Here is a 26699-nt window from a genome sequence, read left to right on the forward strand (position 1 = left end):
AGGTTACCTTTGGAGCTGTAATTTGGTGACGCTTGTCAAATTTGATGCCGATATATCAAAAAACAGTTCAAAAGATGTCACGATTAATGACAAATTACCAAATGGTTCACAGGCCGGAATGCGATAAGTGTGATGAGTGCACGACATGGGCTGAGGGCTGAGGAGAACTTCTGTAGATCAATAGGTTCAAATGTTGAAAATTGCATTTTTTAACTGCTGGTGGCGCTAGTGAATGGGCTTGGCCCTGTCTGACTTTTCCAGGAGTTAAAATAGTTGGAATAAGATTTGTTTAGGGTACATGGTATAGCATTTTTTGTTTATTAAGGTCTGTACTGCCACATCAGATTTTTACATGTTTTTCTGGCCAAAATAATTCACAGATATTACTCAGTTATATTATCACAATATCTGAAAGATAAATAAATCATGTTGTATTAAAATTCATCTTTGTTTATTTTATGTGCTTTTTTGGTTAATGAATCATCATTGGGATTGGAAAGCAGCTATTAAACTGGTATTTTGAGACATCCCTAGATTTTACAATCATAATGTAATGTCATGTAAAATAATACTGTATATAGATACCGTGACGTGTACAGCTGATCACTTATTTGGGCAGGCGGAAAAACGATAAGAAATTAACCTCTTAAAGGTTTACACATTGGAAAGTAAGGCACACGGAAGATGAGATATTGTTATTGATGTTCTGTAACTCGATCAAGTCGTTGATCATGAAAAACAATCAAGCAACGCGATAATGGGAGCAAAAAAAATAGTCAACAGTTCAATTTCCCTCTCCAAAATAAATATGACTTTAAAGAACCCTTTGCACATGACATATTAGTTGTTTGTAAGCGCTGATATGAGTCACAAGACGGTCATGTGCGCTCACACCGAGAATCTTGCGCTTTCCATTGAAGTAACATATTGATCCAACAGGGGCGCTCGAGCTTCAAAAAATAACACTTAATTCAAATTACGGCACGTTAAAGTCTTTTTCCACGAATGATCGTTTCCCGTTTTGAACACGGACAATTCAGCAAAGATGTTCAGCTACCAAATCAATAAAAAGCCGTATGATAAAATGCCGCGATACCAAAGACTATATTCTTAACAAGACTCTGCAGCGCTATTACTAGCACGAATATGGGAAACTCCAATCATCGAACTGTATATATCTATATTTACAGTCGATGTCAAATGTAAGGCACGTGATGTTGTTTTATTGTGATCTCCGAGGGAGATTTTAAACATATATCCCATAATACATAAGGCTTTCGTGACTGAAATAGCTGACTGTGCCTCGAGTAGGATGACCTTCCTTTGAGGTTCTTTACTCGTACGGTACGTCACGGTAATCGGGGCGGGGCGAAGCAGTGACGGGCCACGCAGTGTCTAGTCGTCGGCGGATAAACATACCAGAGTGAAATCTGACCAGAATGAACCTAATAAACATCCTCAACATGGTGATCTCTGGTTCATAGCCAGCTCCGTATGATCATGTGTTCATGCTTATTTTATTAATCCGTTGTTGTCAGTGTTTTTAAAACGATGGAGTTCCTGCTGCAGGTCAAAGTTGGAGCTTTGGTCGGGTTGCTCTTTTTAACCCTCATTTTTGGACTCATCCCCGCACGGATGAAATGGTTTAAAGACACAAGCGGAACAGGTAAACTCGTCATTTGAAATCCCTGACATACGTGTTTGTTTGTGCCCTCCTAATATATGTTAATGTAGCGCATATACCTGTACACGTGATCGCACATGTGACGTTTCGCGTGTTTTGGATATGTTTGTATGGATTAGTGCATAGAACCTATGGCTCTGTCATCTATCGTAGGACAGACACATCAGTCACATGATACGAATAGAGCTGAAAGGCACAAATGTAATGTAAAGCCAGAAGTATACCGCTCACAGATGCTCCAGATCATGGGGAAGTGAAACTAATGTTCTGTTTTAATATGCTGCTTCAGCAAATAATGCTGCTAAACATGATTTCTACTTAATAAAAGGGATCGACAAATAACCCACAGCAATAGCTTTATAGCATGAAATATTATATGTAAATACTCAGTACCAGCAGGTCATGACTGAAGGGCCCTTGAGCAAGACACCTTACCCCTGATTGCTCTGCAGTAATGTGCCACTGTAAAAAAAACTACTTGTAAGTCGCTTTGGATAAAAGCGTCTGCCAAATGAATAAATGTAAATGTAAAATTAAAGTCATTTATGGCAAGCCGAATTATCATTTTAATCATTCTCAGGATATGAATTTTGATGTCAACGATTAGATTTTTACTAGTGAAAACTATAATTCTTGAGAATGGAATTTCTAGTAGTAACAATTGATATTTGTGATGTCAGTAATTACATTTGCACTGGTTAAAATGTTAATTCTTGAAATCAACAATGACGTCATCACTCGCAGAAATGTGTATTCTTGATATCAAAAAGTGTATTTAAACAATTAAAAAACGTAATTCTTGATATCTATAATTGCATTTTTACTAGTTAAATATCACAATAGACTGCCATTCGAATTCAATTCCAGATATCAATAATTCATTTCTTTCAATGTTGAAAATCTTATTTCAGATATCAGAAATGCAATTCTTACTAGAAAAATGTTAGATTAAGAAGGTTACAGATGTCAAGTATAACGTTATTTACTATTTGAAATAAAAATTTTGATATCAAGAATTCACATTTTTACAAGTGAAAATGTAATTGTTGATATAAAAAATGTATATTGTGAGAATGATTAAAAGCTAATTCGGCTTGCCATAGTAATTTCGATTATAGTATATATATATATACTTTTAATTCGTGTGACCTTACATTGTAAGATATCACAGACATCGAATTGTTAAATCAGCAACAGATGAGTAAGCTTGTGCCTTTCACACATTTATGAGCCGTCAAAATCTTAGATGCACAAAATGTCATCAGCACTTAGGTTAGCTTATTTTTAAAGGGACCCGGAAAAGAAAATTCTTTCATCATTTATTCGCACTCGTTTCTTTCTCTGGCACAACACACAGGAGAAGTTTGAAGAACGTTGGTAACCGAACAATATTGACTTCCTTTAAAACCACTAAGACATTTCTCAAAATATCTTCCTTGGTGTTCCGCTGAAGAAAAGAGTCAAAAACGCATTTTGAACGACATGGCGGTGTCCCAAAATTTTTTGTGCTCTGCTTAGCTTAATGAAACACTTAAATGGTAATTTGTTCCTTGTTTATGGTGAATATCCATCTCGTGAAACTGGGGTTTCAAAAAACATTGCACCATTCACATCATTGGAATAATTTATCAATGTGTTGTGTATTTGCATTGTGTTTCTCTTCAGAACTCCACAGGGCGGTGCTGAGTTTCGTGAGTTGTTTCGCGGGAGGAGTCTTCCTATCTGCCTGTTTATTAGACATCATCCCGGACTACCTGTCTGACATACATGAAGAACTACAAATACGAGGCCTTGGTGTGAGTGCGTCATGTATTCATTCTTATGCCATCCCTGATGTATGAATTCTTTTTGTCGGGTAAATGGATTGTTCCCCCAAAAATCTCAATTCTGTCATGAATTACTCAACCTCAAGTACTGTATCCTTTTTTTCGTTCGGTTGTACACAAAGAAAGATCTTTGAAAGAATTTAAGCAGCTGGGATTTCTGGGGCACTCCTAAATTCTTCAGAATATCTTCTTTTGTTTTCAACACAAATTATACAATAATTATTTATATTATGGTAGTCAATGATTTACGCGAGGATGCGTGAATCTTGAATTTTTATTTTTGGTTGAACTGTCCCTTTAAATAAAGTTCTCTAAATAAAGTCGAAACTTAAATGACTTCTTCTCTCTATGGCGGATATCTTTTTTTTATTTGTTTTTTAAAGAGCCTTTCAAAACTGAATCGTTTTCAATATTTCTGATTCTCCCCATCCACCAGAATGGCTTCCCGCTGGCAGAGTTCATCATGGCATGCGGCTTCTTCATGGTCCTGATCCTGGAGAAGGTGGTCCTGAGCTTCAGAGAGGGACACAGAGATGAAGAGAGGGCCCCTCTGTTAGCCCCGGCGGGCCACGGGCACGCTGAAGGACATCACTCGCTGAACGACCTGGAGGGGAGCGGAGGCCACCACGTCCACGTGGACCTTCACGCTCACTCGTCCTTCCGTTCCTTCATGCTCTTCCTGTCTCTCTCTCTCCACTCCGTGTTTGAGGGTTTGGCCATTGGCCTGCAGACCACAGACACCAAGGTGATTGAATCAGCTTTTCCTGGAGTTTCGTTTTGTCAATGCTGACCTAGTAAGATGCCTGATAAGGTTTTGGGTTCAAAGGTTTATAGTGCTAACAGTTAAGGAACGCCGTTTACACTTCTCCACAGCATCGTGACTTTATCAGGGCAGTTTCTCAAGGGTTTAGCTCTGTTCGGACGTTGATCTGTTTGCTTGGGAAGTTTCACACGTCGTCACATAAAGGTCCAGTGAGTAATTTTGGGGATGATCTATTGACAGAAATGCATCTACACACACCCCACGGGTTCTGTCAGCTGTGATAGTGTTTCGAAAGGGGGGGGATAGGTTTCACTGACTGGACCTTTAATGCAACTAGTAGCATGGGTTTGGGGGCGGGGCTAGCGTTTCTTCAACACTGTACCTTTAAATTACACGGAGGTTTTCCAATGAAAAAAAATCTCTCAAATGAGATAGTTCACCCAAAATGGACAATTCTGTTATTTTCTCACCCTTACATTGTTCCAAACCTGTATAAATGTCTTTGTTCTGCTAAACACAAAGAGAGATATTTGGAAGAATGAAAAAATATCCAAACAGATTTAATGCCATAGAAGGAAAAATAAATACTATGGGAGTCAATAAGGGGATGAGATCTGTTTGGTTACTGACATTCTTCCATATATCTTCCTTTGTGTTTAGCAGAACAAAGACATTTGAACAGGCTTGCAATAATCTGAGGGCGAGTAAATGATGACAGAAAACTGTCCCTTTAATATCAAAATCTTTGCTCTTAGACATCATTTTCATCGACAATTAGATTATATGGACAGCAAATGGTATTTTCAGCAAAAGAGCCGGGAATTTTTATAATAAAATGTATTCCTCAACAGGTATTAGAGATCTGCATCGCTATCCTGGTCCACAAAAGCATCATCGTCTTCAGTCTGTCGGTGAAGCTGATTCAGAGCGAGGTAAAGCCCCTGTGGGTGGTTCTGTACGTGACGGTCTTCGCCATGATGTCTCCCCTCGGCATTGGGATCGGCATCACTGTGATCGAGGCGGAGTTGGAGGCCGGAGCGTTCATCCAAGCAGTGCTGGAGGGGCTGGCGGCCGGAACGTTCATCTACATCACATTCCTGGAGATCCTTCCACATGAGCTGAACTCCCCGGAGCGGCCGCTGCTCAAGGTTCTGTTCCTCCTCTGTGGTTTCTCAGTAATGGCCGCCCTGAGTTTCCTAGGATGAGAGAAAGTACCCTTGAAGAGATCACGCCTGGCGGGATGAGACTTTCAAATGGCATGTGATTTCGGTGAACTTGTTTTACAAAGAGGCTTGTTTTAAAAAGATATGAAAGTCTTTTTAAATGGACTTTTATAATGCACACTTTATGGAAAACATGCACATAACTTGAAATGAAGATTTCACTTTTTCACAGTGAATTAGATATATAAGTATTCAATTTCAGATATTCCAAACAAATAACTGACATATTTCTGTCATGTTTCTGTATTTCATTGCTAAATCTAGTGCCTCCTTTATGTGCCACATTACCTGTCAGTTTGCTGCCAAACGTTTGCCATACTGAAGTCTGCACTGATGATTCTCTATAAACATTTTATAAGATTTTCTATTTCCTATTATCATATTAATGTGTGATTTCTTTTTTTAATTGAATTTCAATTATACGACGCGTGCTACAAACATGTTGAATGAACGTGCAGTTTTATTGCATGCGCCTTTTTACAGGATTAATGACATCTAGGTTAAACAATATAATTAGATCTGGGTTTGCGTACTACTGTCTGTAGTAGTTATGTTTTTTTATGTGTTTCTGACAAACATGAAATAAAACCTACTGTGTGTACTGTTATTACTATACAAACATCTCTGTTCAAATACACATAAATGGGTCAAACAAGACCTCAATAGTCTTCTCATCTTGCAAAACTATCTTTAGCCCATAGATGTCAGATTTGGGAACAGAAATAAGTCAGGTTTTGCCTGTTAAGGCACTATTTTTATTGTAGTATGTGCTGTATTTACATTTTCTGTAGTTGTGAAATACCCAGCAAGGGACTTTTTACTGAACTTGAACCAGAAATAATATTAACATCTCTTTCTTAAAGGGAAGATTCACCCAAAGATGAAAATTATCTCATCATTTACTCACCCTTGAGTTGTTTTAAACTTGCATAAGTTTGAACAACTTGTAAATTATTTGGAAGAATGTTAGCAACTTACTTTTTTCTTAATCTGTTGGACACGACTTGAAAAGCCAACAGTTGCGCCTTCCACTACCGTAACATTTTTTCCTACTAGTGATGTCCCAGAAATCTCAGTTGGTAAAATTTTAACAAATATCTTTCTTTGTGTTTAACAGAACAAAGAAATGTATACAGATTTTTGGAACAAATCTGGAGGGGGGTATTTCTGGTTGTAGTTTCCCTTTAAATCACATTAAGATGTTTTTACACCAAAAATACCTTTATTCATCAAGATAAATAACTAAATACGACTGAATTATTCATCCATGCGAGGTCACGTGAGATTATTTCAAATAATCAAATGTCATCACAACGTTAAGCATTGACTTTTGTTGATCTTTATGTGATCTTTTAGTGGTAAATGTGCTATTTTATTTAAATACTTGCGCTGCCGAATCTTAAAATTGTGTCCTTGATTGTTAACCTCTCTAGGTCAAAGATTTTTATGACACACCCATTTCCCAGTTTGAAAATAAAAGTGGTTATTTCGTGAACTCAATAAATTTTCCAATAATTTTTTGTGACAAAACTCTATTAGGACACTTTACCCATAATGCATGACTGTCATGGCATTTAAATGCCCCCCCACCCGGCCCCCAAAAGGAAACAAAAGAGCAATAGACATTCTGTTTAAGATAAAGTCCCTTTGAAGTTTGACCATGGAAACAAAATGATAAATATAACGTGTCCTGCTCATGTCATTTGTTTGCAGATATAAATATTGTGTTGAGATGCCACCGCATGCATCCAAATGTCTGAAGTCTTCATTCTGAATAATGAAAGAAAAGCGCCGATCAGGAATCCAGCACTAATGAGTGAAATATAAATGAAAACAATGTAGCGAGTATAGCTGATCTGTGAACAGCGATGCGTCTGTTTGTGTGTGTGCAGTAGAGCAGCAGGGTTCTCACATGCTCATTATCCTCTTGTGTTCACATGCCTGAACGAACAACATCTTTATAAACTCGCCTGCCTTCATTTACCTCACTGTCATGAATGCACTGAATGAACTCGATAAAACCTTCAACTGCACTCTTTGTATATTCCTGTGTTCCTGTAGCTGCGCTAGAGCATTGCGCTAGCAACGCAAAGGTCATGGGTTCAGTCCCAGGGAACTCGCAAACTGATGAAAACATGTATATCTTGCACTGTACAGTTGCTTTGGGTAAAATGCATAAGATGACATCTGCCGAATGCATAAATGCATGTAACGTTATGTATAAAATTAAGGATATGGCCTATATTTTAGTTGATGTATTTTGAGTATCCTTACAATTTAGTATTAAATTCAGTCAAATTGTTATGTACTTTTCAAAAAATATACTTACGTTTCCAGAAGTACATTTGACTTAGATGGACAGGAAGGTGAAAGTATATTTCAATCTTTCGATTGAGGTGTAGGCAACTTAAAAGTATAATGAAGTATTCTTGCCGTGTAATTGTGTTTACTAGGCAAGTTAAATGTCTAGATTCTTAAATGCATATACGTTTTAAGTATGATAAAGTCTTAAGAAAATGTTCAAATATTACTCCACAAATACTGTTAATGCAATGTACAGTTCACTTAAAGAAAACTTCCACGTAAACTAGTTTGCTGAGCGTATACTTCAAAGTGTACTTTCAGAAACAAAGAAACATCACATGCTACAATATTGAACTAGCAAAGCGTCAGTACATTTACATGTATGCCATTAAATATAAATTGCTGTACAAAAATAGGCCTATAACAGTAAGTACGCTTAAGTACACTTTTATAAACTAAAAGGTTGCCCAATTCAGTCCAAAGCAGTATTAAAATTGGACACGTACACAAATACAAGTACATTGATACTGTGTTAGTATTTAATATGAAATACTTCATCTTAACCTAAGTATACTTAATAAAATGAACTGTAAGTTTGTGTTTGTAAGGGATAGTGTTTGGTTGAAAGGTGCTCCTTTTGTGACAAGTGGGTTTATAAAAAGGAACTGGATTAGAGATGTTGTGGTAGGATTATACAACCAGAAGACATTGCAAACAACTTATAATAAAGCATTTATTATCAAATTATTATCAGCTGTGAAAATTTTGCTGCTTTTCACAGACATTGTGTACAAGGCTGCTGAGGTTTTTCAGAAAACATAGTTGTTTTAATGAAATCTGTATTTGCTGGTTGTATCAGCTGCTCCAGTCCATGACTAAACTTCATCCTTTAATCCAGATCATCAGAGCTCAGAATCGACGTTCTGCTGTAAATAAGACAAGGTCAACATGGGGTCACTGGTAGAGATGAGATCTTGTTTTGCTAACATAGTCTCATATGTTACTGTTAAAAGAGTTTGTCAAATGTACTTGGTGTTCAAATGTGATCCAAATGGGATAAGTGGTGTACTGAATGAACGTTTGATTTATATAATGTCAATTATACTTTTATTGTGATGTACAGCAACTACTGATGATGTCCTTTGCTGGTTGCCATTTATGTCCCAACCCCACATTTTGTCTTGATGTTGTTGGCCAGATTTGGGTCCTCCCCTCATGATTTATTATGTAGATGTGATCACATGTGTGGTGACAGGTTCATCTCACAGTAAGCAACGCCTCACCTCATTCTGCTTGCTGAGAGCTTTGGGGTTCCGTCTCTTCAGCATAGCACTTCAGCGTCTCTCTCGGCGGAGGTAAGTTACCCAAAGTCTGTCCGTATTACTTTAAGCATATAAGAGGATGCTGGGATTGATTTTGTGCACTTCTAACTTAAACTATTCGCTTGAAGCATCTTTTTCTTGTTTGTTTAACATGTGCACATTTTAGGGTGATACAAATGTGTATTGCAATAAAAAAACATGTTGCAACAATGTTGCGTTTTAATCGTATGCTTTATTTAAACCAACATTTAACATGTTGTAAATATTTTATATTATTTCTGTCTTTTTAAATATCGCTGTCCTTCTGAAACCTTGTATCTCCATATTTCGTGATTAAAATGTTTTGCCGTAATTCAGTAATATTAGACTATTCACCCTTTAAGTTTTTAACTGGGTTTAACAATAAAAAGCATTAAAAAGTGCTTGTCAACTTTGAAAACAAAGTATTTAATCATTTGAAAAAAATCATTCCTGAAAAACTCGAATGCAAGGTCCAGAAAATCAGTAAAGATTGGCTAAAACCACACAGGCAATACCAAAATAAATCAAACCAACAGAAATAACAGATCTGAAAGAAACATTTGATAAAAATCGACAAAAAAGAAAGATGTGGGACAATTTTCATTTAATGTAAATAATGACATTATTTGTTATTTCCTTTTGTTTTGCAGTTTTGATTTGAAGTCACTGGAGGATCGGTGTATCATGGCTGCTGTAAGTCCACTATTTATATGTGCACACTTCCATTATATGCACTTCCTAGACCGCTTTGACTTCTCCTGTTAAGTGCACTCAGTAGGATGAACTCTTCCGATTTTTCTCAAGGTGTTCTGCTGGGTCATGTGAAGGGGATTATTACGTAGTTCTCGAAACCTTCTTGTGACCATGTCAAGCGAGACACAATATGACGCTTTATTGTTCATTTCATCCCGTTAGACCGGAACGTTCCGTATGGTGTCCGAGGAGGAACAGGGGTTACGTGCTAAACTCGAGCGTCTGACTGTTAAGGACCACGGGCCGGTGTACGGACCCTGCGTGAAACTGCCAGATCACACCACACAGAAGGTATGATCGCTACAAACACTATAAAGCTTTTGCGTTATTAAACTTACTGTTCGAATCCCACATTAAGCAATGCTAAAACGAGCGTGGGTTCGAATCCCACATTTTCTAAATATTTCCTATTTTTATAGGCTAAAGATGAATTAAATGAGACGGCGGAGAAAAGAACGTCATCTATAAAAGAACTGAGGGCCTTGATCAAAGAAAAGGCGAGCGGGGACGATCTCTACAAAGCTGTGGAGGAACGTTTTGGCGGAAAACCCGATTCACTCCTGCTGAGATTCATACGTGCCCGCAAGTTTGATGTGACAAGAGCACACGAGCTCATGAGAGGTCAATAACAGCACTTGATGTATCATGTGCTTCTCCTTTAAAGTCTCTTTCTTATGAGGGACAGATATTCTGAGAAATGTCTTTGTGGTTTTGTGTCCAAACTATGGAGGTCAATCGGGGTCAGTGTTGTTTGGTACCCACATTCTTCAAAATATCTTTTTTTGCGTTCTGCAGAAGAAAGAAAGTCATACAGGTTTGAAATGACACGAGAATGAGTAAATGATGAAAATCTTTTTTCTTTTTTTAAGAGAACTACCCCTGAACCCATCGTGTCTCTGCTGCTGTGTAAGAGGTTGTGTGTTTGTCACAGACTAAGCGTGCTTTTGTGTTTGTCTATACTTCTCATCATTGAGGACTGATGCTCTGCTTTAATTGGGCTCGCTCAAAAGGGACCCTTTGTACGCAAATAGGGCAGATTGTGTTTTCACAGAGATCGCTGAGAACAGGCTATGCTTTGATGTTCGGGGTGTTTAACACAAAAAGAACACCCTGACCCATAGAAATATGCCAGCCACACTCACATACAGTGCATGACTGAACCCTTCTGAATAGAGAATCAGGACTGATGGAGAACAACAATTCAACATTCACTGCTTAAAGAAACAGTTGTACACATCAGAGTAATCTTGTTAAAATCTGAATCTTTTTTAGAATTCAACCTTATGTTCAACTGAGAAAGTCTGCAATGACATGAGTAAACGATGAGAGAACTTTCATAGTTCTGTGAACGACTGCTTCAAGAATCAACTCTCTCAGATGTTTTTCCTGGAATTAAATTTGCCGAAATATGAATATAAATGTATTATTTACGGTGTATGAATCCTGACTGGTGTACCTGTTCTTTGACAGGTTATGTGCGTTTCAGGCGAGATTACCCTGAGTTGTTTGAGAATTTAACCCCGGAAGCCGTACGCAGCACTATTGAAGCTGGTTACCCCCGAATCCTCTCCACCAGAGACAAATACGGCCGAGTTGTCCTGCTCTTCAATATCGACAACTGGGATTTAGAAGAGGTCACATTTGACGAAGTACGTACGACGTCTATGAAATTTTGAGTTATATAATGTTCAAATATTTGTTTAAAGGTCCAGTGTATGAAATCTAGCGGCATCTAGTGGTGATGTAGCGAATAGCAACCAACGTCTGACTCCGCCCTCACTTTTGAAGCACTATGGTGGCTGACACTGGACTAGGATGTCGTCACGTTTCCGCTTCTTTGCCGAAGGAGATAACATATTTACGAAATGCGCTCTGTAGAGCAGTTTGTCCCTTTAGGGCTACTGTAGAAACAACATGGCGAAGTCCATGCAAGAGGACCCGCGGTGTATGTAGATAGAAATCATTCCATGGTAATAAAAACATTTTGCTTTTTTGGCCGTGTGTATTACCATGTCATTTTGACTTCAAATACCATGGTTAAACTATAAGGTAACTGATGTGAGGGGTTGTACTACATATAAAGCCAAAAGCTAGTATGGTTACTGTAGTTATAGTTCAAACTGTAAAAACATCTGTAGACATTACAGCATTACTGGCAGTAGTTTGTTTGTTCAAAGATAATTGATCATTAAATATTAACAAGTTTTTATCCTTACAGAAAAAAAACTATAAAATAACAGACTCATGCAAAGCATTCTGGGAACCAAAATGAGAAAAAAAATGAAAAAGGTTCCCAGATTGCTTTACCCAAGCCTGTAATTTCATAGAGACTTGTTAATGTTTAATATTCATTTATCTTTGAATAAACTGTTGCCAATAAATTAGATAAATATAAATCTACAGTAAGTTACTGGCTACTAGCTACAGAACAAACATTTACAGTGCAGCTATTCCTGTACCACTGTGATACTGTATTATTTCCAAATACAAAATGTGTCTTTCACTTTTATTTCAATTCTGTTGACAGTGTCTGCGAGCGTACTGCGTGATCCTCGAGAAACTTTTGGAAAACGAAGAGACTCAAATAAACGGTTTCGTCCTCATTGAGAATTTCAAGGGCTTCACTTTGCAGCACGCGTCCGGCATCAAACACACCGAACTTAAAAAGATGGTGGATATGCTACAGGTACAGTATGTGCTTGCTTATTACAGGTACAGTATGTGCTTGCTTATTACAGGTACAGTATGTGCTTGGTTATTACAGGTACAGTATGTGCTTGTTTTCTTTTACTTTAGAAAATACTATTAGAAATCAAATTAACAATGCAGCCAATGGTAAATCGTTTTAAAAATCTGGGTGTACATGACTCTGCCCCTTTTAAGTACGAAACTTAAGCATCAGCAAAAACAATGTTTTGCTAACGTTTTGCTGACATTTGCATTTCAAAATTAAAACGTTATTTATGAATGTCATGAACAGTTCCCTAACAACGTAATGCCGTATTTAGAATGGCATACAATGTTGATAAAGTGCTCTTTGAATGTTACTGTATATGTCGTAAATTTAAAAGAACTCTTGGAGAAGATTTTCTTTGCTGTTTTGTACATCTGTAAGCAATGGTGTCTCAAATAAATCTTGTGGTTTTTGTGTGAATGCAGGACTCATTTCCAGCTCGATTTAAGGCAGTGCACGTGATCCATCAGCCCTGGTACTTCACCACTACATATAATGTAGTGAAGCCTTTCATGAAGAGCAAACTGCTGGAGAGGGTGAGTGTGGGGCTTCATGAAAATCTGTTCAGGGTTAATGGTCCGTTTACATCACGAACCACAACTAGAATCATACATTTATTTGCGGCCAAGCTGATTTGATTTGGACCATGTTCCTCTCTTAAAGTTCAAACTATTTTAAAACTTCATGGTTGTAATTATTGTTACTATTGTCGCCATAAATGGGCCTTTACTGTAATGCACTTAAAAATGACAAAAGAAATGCTACAATTGGTTCAACAGTAATAATTGTTTACGCCTCCGTAGCGTTTAATACCAAAGAAACATGACTGTCGACAAATGTGATATACTCTTTAATGTAACGACTTCACTTATTCTTTATCTTACATAAGGCAGAAAACCATGTTAATCAAATTATAAGCAACGTAAACAAAAGGATTTTTTCACACACAATCTAAAACAACTGTGAGCTTTTTCGTATATTTTTGAAATATGATAAAAAGCTTAAAATTACTGAAAACCGTGGAAAACATGTAATTGTACAGTGGACATTCTTTTACACTTTATGTCAGCTGGAGCGACATTAATATATCCTGTAATAATTGCTGTAGTTCCTGTACAATTGCAGGATGTAAGAAAATACAATAAAAAATCCAGTTTTATTGTAAATTTGCAGTCTTTAAGTATTTTACAGTATCTGACCGTCTTTCAAAAATAAACTGTAAAAAAATCGTGTTAAAAAATCTGAAGTGCATGAAAAATCCGTAAACAAATCAGTTCTTTTTACATTATACACAGAAAAGCTATCAAAAATAAACAAATTCTGTAAAATGAGGGTTTTCCGTTTCTCACTGTATTTTTTTTGCGAGTCAAATACTTCATACAAATGCACGAAACACTGTTGAGTCAGCCACTAAAACGTCTTGTTGTAGGTTTTTGTACACGGAGACGAGCTTGACGGCTACTTCAAAGACTTTGGTGCTGAAATCCTTCCCTCAGATTTTGATGGGACGGGTCCCAACTGTGACGGAAAGGAGACGGCCATCAAACTTTTTGGCTCTGAAGACACAGCTCTTTAAGTCATCGGTCACAGACATTAGTTTGTTTTTCTGTTCTTAAGTATGTATTAGAATGCTTTATAGAGACTTAAGTGAAAATATAGATGTATTGTTGTTATGCTGCGGATAAAAATAAACTATACAAATGGGATAGTCCATCCAAAAATAACAATTCTGTCATCATTTACTCACACGTCATTCCAAACCTGTTTCTTCCTTCTGCAGAACCCAAAAGAAGATCTTTTGAATAATGTTGATAACCACTGACCAAAATAAAACTCAATGCACAATTTGTTAAACAAGAAAATAATTTATTTTATTTCTTTTTTGGACACAATAACCATTCTCAATTATAAATTATTCAATCACACACCGCTGCGTTTCAAAACAAAAACACACCGGTGATTCAGATCTCATGTTGAATGTTCTTTTCTTTGTGGGGAAGACGACATCCAAAAACCACCGATTGAACACAATAAACTGTGGGTCAGAATTGTAGGAACGGATGAATCCCTTACAACTGAGATTAAAGTGGGCAGTGTCAATCTATAAACATGACTTCACCGTCGAGGTTGTGAATATTCCACTCAATATCCTGCAAAAAGACAACTCTTCAATACAGCCAGAGAAAAACGAATACATCACTTTCAACGTTGATGCTATTGCTTGGGGCATTTTTTTCTAAAATGATTCCCGAATCCCATTTGTGACTAGAGCGTAAATAAATGTTCTCTACACTCCATTTGACACGATCTTTTTGAGCTTATCAACTCATCTTGGCTTGGAGGAAAAGAGAAAAAAAATACATTATTGTTGATCACCAAATAAATGAACGTTTTCACAAACGTCAACATCAAATGAACGTATTCAACTCGCGTGTGCTCTTAGTTTCGTCCATTCATAAGTGGTGATATGAAGCAAAAATTCGACGACGCTCATTTACATACATACATACATACACAATAAAATAAAAATAACGACAGTGAAATAAATGCAAAATACAAAAACAAGAACGAACAAAGACCTCTTGAGGATTTATATCGTAAGCCATTAGTATCTGTGCAAAGAAAGTATTCGGGAGACATTCTGATAAGGCCAACTGGATCCAAGCTCTGCTGGTGCAAAAGTAAAGTCCAGCAAATGACAACCTAACAGAAGTTTGGGGATTAATAACATACTTTTACAATCTTTCAAAGTCGATACACGATGATTGATGCTACACTATATTTCTTACTGTATATTAATACTGAATTTATGCGTGTTAATCTATATTTCCCTCAAATGTTGCATCAGTGTCAAATGACTTTGTGCTTTTACAGACAATTTCCTCTAGGGGGCATCTTTACTCCGGGATAATAACATTGTGCATCACTTTCCTTAAATGTACAGTAAGTTTGAAAAGAATTAGGAGCAATTTAGAATTCAAAGAGAATAGAGAAATACATTTTAGACAATGAGAATATTTAAGTTTGATGTCTTAAGTTTTCTGAGTTTGAGTGTGTAAAAGTGACCCAGACATAATTTGAGGAGATTCACCCTTTGTGTCCCTCTGCTTTGTTAAAATCTCCACATGCCCTTTGGAAACATCTCTTTCTCTTCAAATTTCAATTGATGTCTTTTTCCACCTGGTCCCATTTGATACCCCTCTTACAAATCTGTCCCAGACAGTTCGTCCGTTCACATCGCCCGAGAAACCCTCAAACAAAAAAATGACAAATAACTGCACGAAATACAAAAGCAACGTGAAGAAAATGAAAAACATAACAGCACAAATGCCCGTAAGTATCCAGTTTTCACAGACATTTAAATGCGTCTCCCACTGGGTCCCAAATCAACACTTGACACGATGTACAATTCAACAGCTTTCAACAAATACTGCAGTGACCTCTGCTGTTTCTCTTTTAACTGTTCTACCTCCACAGGTGTAGGATTTGAACCGAATGAGATCTCAAAACTAAACCGTCTGCTGAGAAACGAACATGATCCGGTGATCAGAAGGGATCATTGAGTCTCTCTCTCTCTCTCCCTCAGCTCGTGCTCGAAATGAATCGTGTGGCCAATGTTATATAAAAGTGCTTTAACAAAAATGACTACGTTTTTGGATTGAAATCGCAAGGCCTGGTACACACAGATCCAAGATCAGTGAAGTTTCCGTTAGTTAGTTAGTTGTAATGTCACACAATAATGTGCAGTCGTATCCATAAGCACACAGTGCCTGCGTAACGGCCACTCTCTATAAAGACAGCTTTGTGTACGGTGAAGTAAGCAGTGTCGCTTTATTAAGCTGGCTGTGAATCTCAAAAACACGTGCACGGTTATAAATCACCCCAGACTCAATAGAAAGAAATAGAAAATAGTACTTTGCATAAAGTAAATAAAGTCCATCACATTCGAATTACCGTAATGCAAAAACCAAAAATGTATGTATATATATATATATAAAAAAAGTGTAATATGGCAGAAAAATACTGTCAAAGCAAAGTAATTTGTATTTGTACTGTACTTTGCAGCGTTAAATGAATGCAAATTGAAAAAAGAATAAATAAATACTGTTTTACTGCAAAGGTAATCTATTGAGAATCACCACGAAAAACAATGAAAATACTGTAAAAACTTGAGGGGAAATTATGGTAATGATGATGAAAATAATTAAGATACAATAATAATAATAAACATTACTGTTATTATTATTATAAGGTTTAAAGTATTATTGTGCAAAAAAGCAAGTGCACATAGACTGCAACCTAAAAATAGGCTGTATTTTGTTTATGCAAATAAATCATTTATATTAACTAATATATATATATAAGTTTTTTGAAGTTTGGGGTGAAATGTGACCCGGACATGTTTTACGATACTCCCCAGGCTGTGCTTGCGCTCTACAGCAGTCAAACACCAGCCGGTTTTCAATGTTTCCTATTAGAGGGCAAGTGATTGTATCTCTGTAAAAGGGAACTCGAGTAACACAGCTGTCTTGTTTTCGGTGGCTTTTTCCGTTTTCTCCGTCAGAAATGTTGAAGTAATTGCGATTCAGGTGCTCAATAAACTGTGATGCTCGATAAAAAAAGGGTTTTCCCCACTGACGTCTGAAGTTGGTGGCGTGGGATCGTGTGCGTTGTGAAAAGGTTCTCTGTGTGCGGGGAAATGGAGACGAGGGCGATTAGGATGTAGTGTCTTGGCATTTGGTTTCGCTGGAATGGGCGCCTTGACTCTGGCACGCCGGCTTCTGTTTCTTCCACTGGCAGATGGCGTTTGCGTAAGCCACGATGACCTTGTCCATCCAGGTGAGGGGCTGAGGGAACAACACGGCGCCCTCGAAGAAACCCAGGTGCCCGCCGTGAAGCGTCAGGGCGAAGATCACGTTTTCTTTCTTTTCTGGAAGACCAATTCGGAATTGTAACATCAGCTAGTGCCCACACATCCCATGCATGTAGTATAATATCAAGCACGCATTTAGTTTCTACAATTTTAAATGAAGTCCTATTGTAACTATGGTACTATTCAGTGCTGTACCTGCGAGTGTTCGGGGAATGGTGAGCAAAGAGCCGTGCACGAGCGGATCATCGGCGGAGTTCACCAGCAGCAGAGGCACATTGATCTACGCAAGAAAGAGACACAAATCATCTTCAGACCTGAACACCGGCGTTCCGTGACTACAAGAGCCGTCTGGGAATCTACTCACATTATGAATGTAATGAACACAGCTTTCCTTCTCGTAATACTCCTTCAGTGAGTTGTGTCCGTGGAACTTTCTGAAACAACAGAAACTAACATCTTGACAAACTGACAATGCGCCGGCTACGAACACATTCAAAAACGTACTTTATTATATCATCTAACCATTCTGTTTAGGAAGTGCAATCGTTTTTGTTTTATTCTGTGAACTACTGGCGATATTTATTTGAGTAAAATTTCAAATATTTGCATTTATTTGCAGAAAAGGAAAACTGGAGAAAGACGTCCAAAATAACAGAAAAGATGCTTTGTATTTTTTCAGACCACAAATACTGCAAAGAAAACAAGTTGATATTTACTTTTAGGCAATACAACAGTCATATTTCGATATGTATCCATAATACATCTAAAACGAACGATTAAATGAAAATTTGGAATGGTCTCTTGAATTATTCCATGGCCGTTCTTGTTTTTCAGCCCGTAAATGTGTGCTTTCTTGACAAGTCATTTTGACTCATTTACAGTGTGTTTGACTGCGTCTATCCTTCTTCGTTTCCCAATTCTGTAAGAAAAGGACGCAACATCCTCTGCTCACCTCATGATGTTGTCATCGATCTGCATGAGAGACGTGGCGGTGTATAGTCGACTCAAATCTGCATCCACCATTTTAGTGGAGCTCACTCCAAACAAGACGCTCCTGTCAAACCAAAAAACACAAACACCTGCTGACTCTGGTCAAACAACAGCCCACGGTCAAGATTCGTGCTGTCTTAAAGGAGGTTCATCTATCTATTTTGTGTCATCGAGTTATCCTAATGACTCCATAGCACACGGAAATGTGAGCGGTTTCATAACATCGTATCGGAGCGACAGAAAGCGGCTGTAAGATTTGAGATGACGGATGAGGTCAACGGTACCTGTGTGAGAGAATGATCTTCTTCATGTTGTCGGCCATCAGGAAGTTATAGAAACGCCGACACTGGTCCCATTGCAGAAACGTCTCCTGGGCCCTAAAACATGAACGCAGGAGAGCGAATGAGTAATCGATGCTGTTATACATATAAGGCCTGATAAGGCAACAAGATGGTCACACCACAACTATAAAGTAATGCCAAGTTACGTATTGCAGCTTTATTTTTGTTTCTGTTTTTAAACAAAGGCAGCTTTAGAAAATGCATTTTCAGGCAAACCTTTACATTCACATGTTTACATTTAGCATGGAACAATATGGACCATAGAGTTCTATTTGTAAAAAAACAAAACAACGCCGGATACAAACACTATAATTATGATTTGTTTGGTATCCAATTTGTGTTTTTGTCAAATGTATCACTTATTTGTTTCTTATGTTGTTTTATACACGTTGAATCTATTCGTTTATTTATTTCTAGAAGGTTTTTTGTTCGGTTAATAATCTTAGTGAATCAAACATACAGTAGTTCGATTTATTGCCGAGGCAATATTTCTCATTTTTGTTTAGTTTACGTTCTTTTCAAATCATATTTAGGCAGGTATTTGATTTTCATTACAGAAAATGAATGACTTTTGCCAACACCGCCGCAAAAATGTATATTATGATATGACAGGATCCCTTTAATACCAGTTCCGGCTCAAATCAAACAATGCATTAAAAGGATCTTGAATATGATAATCCGACAGATAATCAGAGAGAAAGCAGATTAATGCAGGCTTTACAGAGGCTGTAATCCAGTGTGAACGGAGAGAGAGGTTGTGTGGCAACACACTGCTGACACATCAAACCCAGCGGAGTGTCTGGCGCTCACAGCACAGGCGTGGCTTCAGCGTTCATGCGGTTCGAACATGCCAGAGCTCTGACACACGACCATCAGATGCATGATGTGTGACAGTGTGCTGCGTTTATTAAGCCTGTTGCAACGCTGCTCAACGTTCAAATCTTTAGACTCAAGCAATGAACTTCTATATGGAAAACATTCACTTCAGACCCTAACAAAAGCCACTGGACCAGTATATTGTTGCTATGGTTACTGCCAGGGATCAGCTAGAATCGTGCCTTCAACTGAAGGATGTCTGTTCAGATCTACGTGACGCACCCAACCCTGTTCGGTTCATTACTCATTAAACTGAATTAGGTGAAGCAAAGTTGAGTAAACGGATAAATGTACTAACACTTTTCTCAAGGAGTGTCTCACCTCAGTGCGCTGTATCCCTGACACACGCTGACGCAGCACAGGACTCGCTCCTGGTTGGTGCGGTTCTCACCCAGAAACTTGCAAACGATGTTTCCCCCGAGACTGAAGCCCACCACGATAAGCTTGGTTTGAGGACACGCCTTCTTTATGAAGCCCACCATCGCTGCAAACTCCCACGTGCAGCCTGTTGACGGATAAACAAAAGCGTTTTCATTATTACAATTCCTGAAACAAATGAATGACACAAAACGTCAATCTAAAGAATAATGTTTAAAACAATCCCTTTATGGTAAAGCTTGACATGTGTATATCTAGCAGAATAATGCAGTAAACCTGTTCAAAAACAAATACACTCATCCTGAAGGGACGGGTTATATCTCCAGGGGTCTTACCATAGGTGAACATGCGAGGAGACGTGAGCTCAATGTTTGGCAAGGCCCCGAGGTGATTGAGCACAGCACAGCGGTAACCCTGCTTCTGTGAATAATCCACGAACGTGCGGATGTAGTGCTTCTCACTGTGATTCCCAATACCAGGACAAATCACCATTGTGACGTCCTCTGTGAAATATACACAAAAACACTCAAAACAACTGCGGCATAGAGGCGACGTGTTTGAGACGTGAAACAGAAATGATGAACTTCACAATATTGTGTCGCAATGTTGAGTCACATCTAAAGCAAACAAATGCAAAAAAAACGCTTTGCATAACACACTTCTCGCAGCAGTGACAAGGTTTATAAAGATGCACGTTCAGTTTGCTTTCAATGATATATCATTTTGTTTCCTTTGTTTCTTGCACTCAATTCATCTGTTCACATTATGATTTCAATAATTATTCATTTGTAATGTAAAAATATTCAGAAATCTTAAAATCCTCTTCAGCTTTATTCGATTTCAAAATTGGATCGAAAAATTTGGAATTTAAATGTCATGTTTTCGGCGTGGACTTTTGAACTCTTCCCATCCCATTATGTAAAGGTGTAAAGTAAACTGGTGTTTCGCTTTGACTTTGAAATGTCGTCAAGAGCGCTGCTTTCACTAATATCTCCGTTTCACCAGCGTAAGCAAGCCAACAATTTAAATATCATTTACATGACGCATCCGGCTTGCGCTTGAACAAGAGACTCATTGATCGGGTTTCATTGCACTGACCTCCGGTCTGATGATCCACCAGGGGTTCGAAGAGGTCGAACGTCGACGTGGCCCCGTCCTGCATGGGCAGATATTTACGCAGGCCGTACGGGTGCGGGGAGCTAACCCGACCCAACTTTCCGTACAGGGCTGTCTGAAGATGCCCGCTTTTACCCCACAGCAGAGGAGGAATGTACCTAGAAAATGACACAAAATCTCATATTTAAACACTCTGCTTTCATCATGCGACCAGCCAAAATTTGAAATGGATGAGGTAGTTTATATTCCGCTTATGACACGGCTCGTTGACATGCTTGATTCTGATTGGCCAGTCGCGCAGATCCGTTATTCCCAGATTACAACGCCCTCAAAACTAATAACACACGGTAACCATTTTGACAGGTTTTTTGGACAAATTAAATATAAATATGTCTTTTAATAGCGTATACAGTATGACATTATATTTACAAATGATTAAAACAAATCGCCTGATCGTGACAAACCGAAACTAAACAGCTTTTCCTCGAAGAAGGGCTGCATTCGGTAAAAATTACCCAATAAAATATTTAAGATTCACATGTCCAGTTTTTTTCTCATGTGGCAAGTTGTCGTATAATAGCGGGATCGCGAAATAAGCCCTTTGAGTGTGATACAAGATACTGTCTGGGTTTATTTCTGCGATAACAACCGGCTGCCTGTACATTATCCCTAATATAGTATACGGACAGCCGGAAGAGGATGAATGGGTTCATGCATTTGTCAAGGACTATGAAGTAAAAAGCAAATCTGGGTTGTTTTTTGGTCTGTATACTTTCTGGATAGGCCATGTTACTGCTGACATCACAAGATACACTATGTAATAGCTCCGCCCACCAAACTAAATGTACCAAACAATCAACTGACCCTTTGCTATACCAGCTAACTATTGGTCATTTTATTTTTTAAAGTAATGTCAATATACACACGCCACAGATGTCACACACGTGCCAAGGTCCCCGTCCAAAGGAAGTAGCCGCTTTGAGCAACCGTCGTTTGTAAGACTCAATAAGGCTTGTTATAATCGATGATGTTTATGTCATAGAATGAAACGTGAAAATATATAATTCAACACAGACGTTATTTTGGCCGATTTACTGAAAACCCATTCAACCCATTGACTTTGGGGCGATGGAACCGGAAGTCATCAAATGCTAACTCGCTTCCGGGGTTTGCATACAAAAATACGTCACCTCTGATGTACACAATAGGAAAAACCATCTTTAAAGGAGGAAGCAGTCACAAAGGCAGGTCCACAGAGGACAGGCTTGCTTTCAATTACACACATGTCATGCTGATGTCGGCATCTCGAACCCTCCCCTCCCACCGTCATTGTGGTCTATTACACGCCACTCAAGAATTACATCACTTACAAAATCTCTAGAATGGATAAACATAGCTAAACAACTGTGAACACAAAACTTGAGCTCACTTTAAATAACCCATGCTTCTCAGAAACGGCAACAAACGTGGAATGCACGTAACTTACAATACAACTGACTGTAAACGTGAGCTGTTTTGGGGTTGCCAGTATGTTCTCTGCAATCACTGATCTGTGGTCGACCATGACTATAAAGGCTTAATAAATAAGGAAGCTTGTTGAGCTTGCGGACACACCTAGAAATGTTCCAAAGTCCATTGCAGCATTTCCTCAGGCCCACATTATCAACGCTTGACAAAACACCACACGATCTCCCAAAGGCGTTTTGCACCTTCCAGAATAAAGGAGGGGAAAATAACCATGCGCCAGATCAGGATGATGTGCTGTGTTTTGTCGATTGATTCCTGTGCCGCTGATATAGTAGCTGTACTGGAAAACAAAGATTACGTAACCAGCCGGCAGTCGCTTTGAGTTACAAAAGAAACACCCACTCGAGCTGTGCGGCACACACGTGTGATGCATATTGCAATATCTGAAGCCCCCGAAACACGGTTTTCTCATTTAAATTCAGCGCATGTACGAAACAACATGCATCGGTTAACAAATACACACAAATACACGATTGAATCGCAGGAATATAAACACCTCATCTGAGGTTATATTAAAAATCACGCTTTGTTTTGGCCGCAAACGTAAACGGCATACTAACCATATGCTGTTCCAGTCAACAATGAACACATAAATCTATAACAGTTTGCGGTTTTAAAACGGCACTAATATACCCGTGAGAAAGGTTTTTAAAGCGTTTTGTTACAAACCTTTGGGAACCGGTTTATATTTATACACACAACAGGTGTGCAGGACTCACTCTTTGGTCAGGATGGGACAGGACTTCAGTATGAAGTGACAGAGCGCTGTGTCCTGATAGGTCAGATCCGGAGGGGCTGTGGGACTTTTTAAGTTCAGACACCGGACGATGATGTAGAGCACCGTGGCCACCGCCGCCAGCTTCATGCCGTCAAACATGGCCGGCATCTCCGGCGCCACCGTGTACACCTCAGAATCGTGACAGTTCATTTATGATCTGAAAATAATATTTGACATAATGTAATGCATGAAACCAAGTGACTACGGTTCGATTTATCCATCGCAAGCACTTTCTATACTTTAATTAAAATATTCTTAAAATGAATAAAAAGTCATGCATGGCTGTCTGATTAAAAACATTATTGCTAAAGTACTTCTTACATGTATTCCATAATACAACATATTTTACAATATTCTTTTTTTATGATTATATATTTTTTCATATTTCCTACAACATTTGATCTAAAATCTTAAAAAATTATTTTATAGGATTATGTTATTGTTTTTAAATCAGCACATTAAATAAACAATCCCAAACTGTATTTACAATGTAACTTTTTGCAGTTTTTGAATTTGTCATTCAACTTAACATGTTGTGTCAACATAAAAAACGCATTAATGGCAAAACCATTTTTACAGTGTAAAAATAAACTTGAATATTTGATTATATGTACAGAATACATTTAATTTGGGAGAGACAATAGCATATTTAGCTAAACCTCTTTTCTCGGTTAAAATTGCTTGACGTTGAACTTGCGTTAAAAGCATATTCTTCGAAAACTCAAGGCAAAATGCCAGCGCCATCGCAACCCTCCTGTTAAAACCCCTCATGTAAGATATTCAGTATACAAAAAAGGAGGAAAAGATCGAGTGATATACTTACTCTGTTAGGCTTCTCGGAGAGGATCTCCGGTTCTCTAACCAAGTTTGAGGATATTACGGGGCGTGTGTATTAAGTCACAGTGATCTGTTCGACGCTCTGGAAGGATAAGAACAAAGAAACGTATTAGCAAAAGATAAGATAAGGTAGATCATGCGCTGGAAATGTAAAACACAGCCTACATGAATAACTCCATGACACATCCCATGGGTCACAATATCAACATGTTAGATAAGGATTAGCCAAATCAATTAGACCTGTGACCACTTATGTAACTATTTCGTGGTGATCTCGGCCTACTGACCAGACTTTTAATGTGTCGATATGATTTCCTGTTCATACCTCTCTTAAAGGGACAGTTCAACCAAAAACTTCTGCCATCATTTATACACCCTCATGTTGTTCAAAAAGTATACGACTCCTTTCTGTGGAACAAAAAAAGAAGATATTTTGAGAAATGTCATTCAGGTTTGGAATGATATGAGGATGAGTATCCATCCATCCATCCATCCATCCAAGAAATCCCTTCCCTTCTCCTGCTGGGACAAGAGTTACCCCGAAGAGAAATGGATAAATTCATTTAAATATAGGCAAATATACGTCATTCATTAATACCATGATGCAATACACAACGCTTAAGACATTTTTAGTTAAAGACATTCCTACATCCCAAACACAGCTACGACTCATAGAACTGGGCGTGTTGGATTTAAAGTGTGCGTGCAGATAATCAAACATATAGTCGATTGTATTGGGGCCACGGGGGCCCCTTAATAAAATTCTGCTTAGGGCCGGCCCTATAGTATAGGTAGGTATATATAAAGTTATGGCAGATCCCACATGACAAATGACTCTAGTATACTTTAAGGTTGACTACAGTAAACATTTATATATTGTAGTATAATGATATGATAGGAATGACTACATATATGACTCCGTAGTACGAACTATAGTAAATCGACGTACTGTAGTGGAAACATGAAGCACACAGGTTAATGTTATACCACATCACATAAACATTGCATTGATGACAGTGTGCTGATGTAAATCCTGCAGAACAAGGCCAGACCTCAGCCCACACACACACACACACACACACACACACACACACACACACACAGACAGAGCTTTTAAGTGACACATCTGCGCATATTTCAGACGTAAACATGATGAAATCAAAAACAGAGAGGATCTGTCCGTCACGTGATCATGTCATGCGCAACATCACATACATAATAAATATGCAGCGACACATCTGCTAGGAACGAGAAAGAAGTCTTGTGAGAAAAACTTGATGTTTACGTCACGTTCATACATAAGGACATAAACACAGGAGGCGACACACCTATCGGACACACGCAGGAAACACGCATCACTTTAAATGCACGTAAAGGCATCGTACCTCTTTCCTACACAATCTGCTCCCTTTTCCCGTCCCGATGTAAATCGGATGTGTGCTTTGGAGTTCGGACGTCGTGTGTTTATTTACCGTCGCATTTTCGGCCGCGCGTTTCTGGCATTTTCTGACCGCTCCGTTTAATTCGCCAGCAGTCAGACAGAGGAGCAGCCGAACTTCCGCGTTCATTAGCATATCTCGAGGGCTATTGGAGAAACCAGCAGCGCGTCACCGGGCCCCGCCTTTGCTTCCGTATTTGGTCACGAAGGGCGACGAGCGGCGGGCACGCAGCACGTTTTGTGCATGTGGTTTAGTGGACGCAGGGGGAAGTCACGTGTGCCGTTTGCTGTCATTTAAGTGGATTAAATGAAGAATGGACGTAAAGAAATGACTAGAACATTATTATTGACAGGTTTAATAATAATGAAGCATACATGTAAATGAATTCTATAGGGGATGTAGTCCTTTATACGTTTTAATTTCTTTGCACAAACACGTTTAAATGCATTCATCTCTTTCAGTGGAAGGCAACAATTGAACAACATTGCTCACTTAAAGGGGTCGTTTTCTAGACCACTGATCTAATGCTGCACATTTCCACTTTTAAACTTCAAAAAGTTTTGTTTCCAGTGAACAACCCCTTTAACTATTTAATGCAAATGTTTCAGTGTTTCTCTGCTACACGTCTTGTATTGATCGAGATGAGCTATATGGTATTTTATTCTATAAGGTCTTTTAGTGCTATTGGTTGCGAACTAACTCCACCTAGTGGTATTAAAATACTTTTTGTGCATTTGATGACTTCAAAATAAAAACCACTTTAAAAGATCAGAATAATGCAAATAAAAGCAAAGGTGAAAGCGAATGGCCAATATACGTTTACAGTATAATGATCACAGACCCGGATGTGATTTCGGTCTGGTATAGTGAAATCTGCCTTGCGATAAAGATATCACATGCAAAGTGCATTTAAA

At 38.3% G+C, this 26699-nt stretch overlaps 3 protein-coding genes across 3 annotated transcripts; 2 read left to right on the forward strand and 1 right to left on the reverse strand.

The window, feature by feature from the left end:
* Positions 1-1294: 1294 nt before the first annotated feature.
* Positions 1295-6165, forward strand: slc39a1 (solute carrier family 39 member 1). The gene is made up of 4 exons (XM_079450975.1): positions 1295-1666; positions 3350-3480; positions 3947-4255; positions 5125-6165. Exons 1-4 carry the CDS (start codon positions 1552-1554, stop codon positions 5476-5478), a joined length of 909 nt encoding a protein of 302 aa, XP_079307101.1. The 5' UTR covers positions 1295-1551; the 3' UTR covers positions 5479-6165.
* A 2669-nt stretch (positions 6166-8834) lies between these two features.
* rlbp1a (retinaldehyde binding protein 1a) lies at positions 8835-14481 on the forward strand. Its single transcript, XM_079462420.1, has 8 exons — positions 8835-9155; positions 9794-9836; positions 10059-10187; positions 10316-10517; positions 11367-11545; positions 12424-12582; positions 13056-13166; positions 14060-14481. The coding sequence occupies exons 1-8, from the start codon at positions 9016-9018 to the stop codon at positions 14204-14206; spliced, it is 1110 nt and encodes a 369-aa protein (XP_079318546.1). The 5' UTR covers positions 8835-9015; the 3' UTR covers positions 14207-14481.
* On the reverse strand, positions 14482-25908 carry abhd2a (abhydrolase domain containing 2, acylglycerol lipase a). The gene is made up of 12 exons (XM_079462407.1): positions 25732-25908; positions 24672-24754; positions 24333-24428; positions 23451-23666; positions 21187-21362; positions 20424-20591; positions 20032-20215; positions 18778-18870; positions 18456-18557; positions 17868-17937; positions 17699-17783; positions 14482-17560 (listed from the first exon to the last, which is right to left on the reverse strand). The coding sequence occupies exons 4-12, from the start codon at positions 23657-23659 to the stop codon at positions 17346-17348; spliced, it is 1302 nt and encodes a 433-aa protein (XP_079318533.1). The 5' UTR covers positions 23660-23666; positions 24333-24428; positions 24672-24754; positions 25732-25908; the 3' UTR covers positions 14482-17345.
* Between the last annotated feature and the right edge of the window lie 791 nt (positions 25909-26699).

The sequence above is a fragment of the Barbatula barbatula genome (assembly GCF_947034865.1).
Source record: "Barbatula barbatula genome assembly, chromosome: 1".
Classification (NCBI taxonomy): Eukaryota; Metazoa; Chordata; class Actinopteri; order Cypriniformes; family Nemacheilidae; genus Barbatula; species Barbatula barbatula.

Coding starts and splice junctions, on each gene's coding strand:
- rlbp1a (XM_079462420.1), top strand. CDS start 9,016: ATGATTTATTATGTAGATGTGATCACATGTGTGGTGACAGGTTCATCT. Junction 12,583..13,055: donor AGATGGTGGATATGCTACAG/GTACAGTATGTG, acceptor GTGTGAATGCAG/GACTCATTTCCAGCTCGATT. Junction 13,167..14,059: donor AGAGCAAACTGCTGGAGAGG/GTGAGTGTGGGG, acceptor GTCTTGTTGTAG/GTTTTTGTACACGGAGACGA.
- abhd2a (XM_079462407.1), bottom strand. CDS start 23,659: ATGAACTGTCACGATTCTGAGGTGTACACGGTGGCGCCGGAGATGCCG. Junction 21,363..23,450: donor TGTCCCATCCTGACCAAAGA/GTGAGTCCTGCA, acceptor GTCATTTTCTAG/GTACATTCCTCCTCTGCTGT. Junction 17,784..17,867: donor GTGTTCATTACATTCATAAT/GTGAGTAGATTC, acceptor TTTCTTGCGTAG/ATCAATGTGCCTCTGCTGCT.
- slc39a1 (XM_079450975.1), top strand. CDS start 1,552: ATGGAGTTCCTGCTGCAGGTCAAAGTTGGAGCTTTGGTCGGGTTGCTC. Junction 1,667..3,349: donor TAAAGACACAAGCGGAACAG/GTAAACTCGTCA, acceptor GTTTCTCTTCAG/AACTCCACAGGGCGGTGCTG. Junction 4,256..5,124: donor TGCAGACCACAGACACCAAG/GTGATTGAATCA, acceptor ATTCCTCAACAG/GTATTAGAGATCTGCATCGC.